The sequence below is a fragment of the Octopus sinensis genome, linkage group LG15, assembly GCF_006345805.1.
Source record: "Octopus sinensis linkage group LG15, ASM634580v1, whole genome shotgun sequence".
In the NCBI taxonomy this organism is placed as follows: Eukaryota; Metazoa; Mollusca; class Cephalopoda; order Octopoda; family Octopodidae; genus Octopus; species Octopus sinensis.
This window is the reverse complement of record NC_043011.1, coordinates 43,496,212-43,498,711: the sequence shown is the minus strand read 5'-3', so window position 1 is coordinate 43,498,711 and position 2,500 is coordinate 43,496,212. Positions and strand designations below refer to the sequence as shown.

General features: G+C 35.6%; 1 protein-coding gene across 1 annotated transcript in view; it reads right to left on the bottom strand.

Moving 5' to 3' along the window:
* LOC115219753 overlaps positions 1-2,500 on the bottom strand; it is a 116,095-nt gene that overhangs the window by 21,817 nt on the left and 91,778 nt on the right. The window contains exon 11 of the mRNA XM_036509469.1: positions 1,021-1,167. Within this exon, the coding sequence (XP_036365362.1) occupies positions 1,021-1,167 (147 nt within the window). The remainder of the gene's footprint in view (positions 1-1,020; positions 1,168-2,500) is intronic.

Genomic DNA, 2,500 nt, shown 5'->3' with positions numbered 1-2,500 from the left:
ATGACCGGATTCTTTCGGTTTCCATCTATCAAGTCTACTTAGAAGGCTTTGGTCAGCCCAGGGCTATACTAGGGCATCTGAGTAAGCGTCCACGCTGTGAGACTGAATCTGGAACCCTGTGGATGGTAAGCAGAGTTCTTATCATACGAGAGGGAGAGAGAGCGATGAACCATAATATCACTAACCGAAATCCAGTAAAGTATATCTATATATCTATATTTGTGAAAGCGCATGGCCCAGTGGTTAGGACGTCGCACTCACGATCGACGATTGTAGGTTCGATTCCTGGATGAGCAGCGCATTGTGTTCTTGAGCAAAACACCTCATTTCACGTTGCTGCAGTCTACTCAGCAGTAAATGCGTAACTGTGAAGATTTACCTTCGATCAGATGAATGTTGGCCTGCTCATCTAGCCAGCGGGTGGTATCATTCGAAACCTAAAACGATGCAAAGTGCAGTGTGACCAGCGATGTGTAACAACATTCAATAGTCTGGCCGACCACGTGGTCTATCTATATCGATATTTCTCTCTAGATGCATACACATATACATACATTTACACATGCCTCCATAGATGTTTATGTAGATCTACATGTATGCAAATACATATATATAAATAACAAGCATAAAAATAATGATCGTTACAGTAACACAATTTCCTTGTCTCCCTTTGTTAATTGTGCGATGAAAGAGACAATTGCAAGATTGGATTTCACAGACAAAAAACTGCAATGTATAAATTTAGCCCGCAGCGATATCTAAAATAAGCAGAGTTAAATTATTGGAGTCATTTCAATTGGCTACAACCCGTTCTCTAATTCTAACATGGTTTTATGTATAATCAAAAGGAAATATTATTTCGTATTCATTATGTCGCGTAACTGAAACTATTTTGTTTAGATTCAGTTGTGTCCCGTTCTTGGCAACAATGTCACTTAAAACCTTCCAAAAGAATATTCTTTAAATGAAGCTTAGATAACTCAGCAAGGCGTCAACCCAGAAAAAAAGCTTTATTGTTACCTCATCAAAGTCAAAAATTATTTCGTTCAAAACGCGTAGGCATTCTACTCCTTGGTTGTTGGCATCAAGTTCCATATAGAATTCAGAGAAATTAGACACCGATGCAAAAAACACGCCCACTCGGTTGTATTGCTGACTGTATAATTCCTGCAAGAAAGAATGGCAAAAACAAAAAAATGAAAGAATGTTAGATTTGATCAAACCATTTATCTTAGAAAATAACGATTGGCTGAATGAAAATAAAATAAATATAAAGATTAAACAATAAAATTAACTGGTTTTATAGCGAAGAACACTGAAGGCGGATTCTAAATTCTAGATTCTAGATTCAATTGTTTGTGTTATGAAAGGAAACAGATGTGAAAGAAAACAAAAATAAATAAGAAAATAACCGGACAGTTCAATTCTATCAGAGGCTTATATCATATATCGGCGTTATGAATGGTATTCATGAATGTATCTTTCATATTGTAGGTCGGTCTTTTAGTTTGATTCAATTGATATTGCGAAAAGTTTGCATTCTTCAATGTATTGTCCGGTTGTCTTATGGAAGGAATCGTCGATAGCAGCATGGTTAAGTGCGGTTAACGATAAAGTTTGGCAATGCGAATAACTACTCAAAAAAAAACGTCCAAAAAACAAGAAAACTGTTAGAAGTAGAAGGTAGGCTGCTAGTTATGTGTGTGTTCTGTGTCTACATGGTTTTACGTCTCTCTGTTTCCTTATCAACAATATGTATGTCTGACATATGTCTCACTGTGTGTGTGTGTATGTATGGTATGTATATATATACATATACACAAATGTGTATATATATACATATACACAAATGTGTGTATATATATATATATATATATATATATATATATATGTGTATGTATATATATATATGTGTATATATAGTATATATGTGTATATATAGTATATATGTGTGTGTGTGAATGTGTGTGTGTGTACAGGGGTTGGACACAATAATGGAAACACCTAGCATTATTGCATCATAATTTTGAAATATCTATAAAAAAACCGTCAAAAGCTTCTTTATTTTTATGTTCTTTAATTTATTATTAGTATTGCTTAATATGTTTTGCTAAAATTGCTGTTTCTTTTCAGATATCATCAGAAAAAGTAAAGTAACAGATTTATCGGACTTTCGAAGAGGTCAAATTGTTGGTGCTCGTATGGCAGGCGCTAGCGTAACAAAAACAGCCGAAATATTTGGTGTACCAAGAAGTACTGTCTCGAAAGTAATGACAGCCTTTGAGAAAGATGGGAAAAAACCTCCTCTTCGAAACAAAACTCCGGAAGAAGGCCAAAACTTTCAGATAGGGACTGTCGGACTCTTATGCGAAGTGTATGAAAGGATAACAAAAGTACAGCTCTCAGAAGTACTGCAAAGCTTAATGACCACCTCGAGAACCAAGTTTCTACAAGAAGTCGACCTCGGCGGAATTTGAACTCAGAACGTAGCAGCAGACGT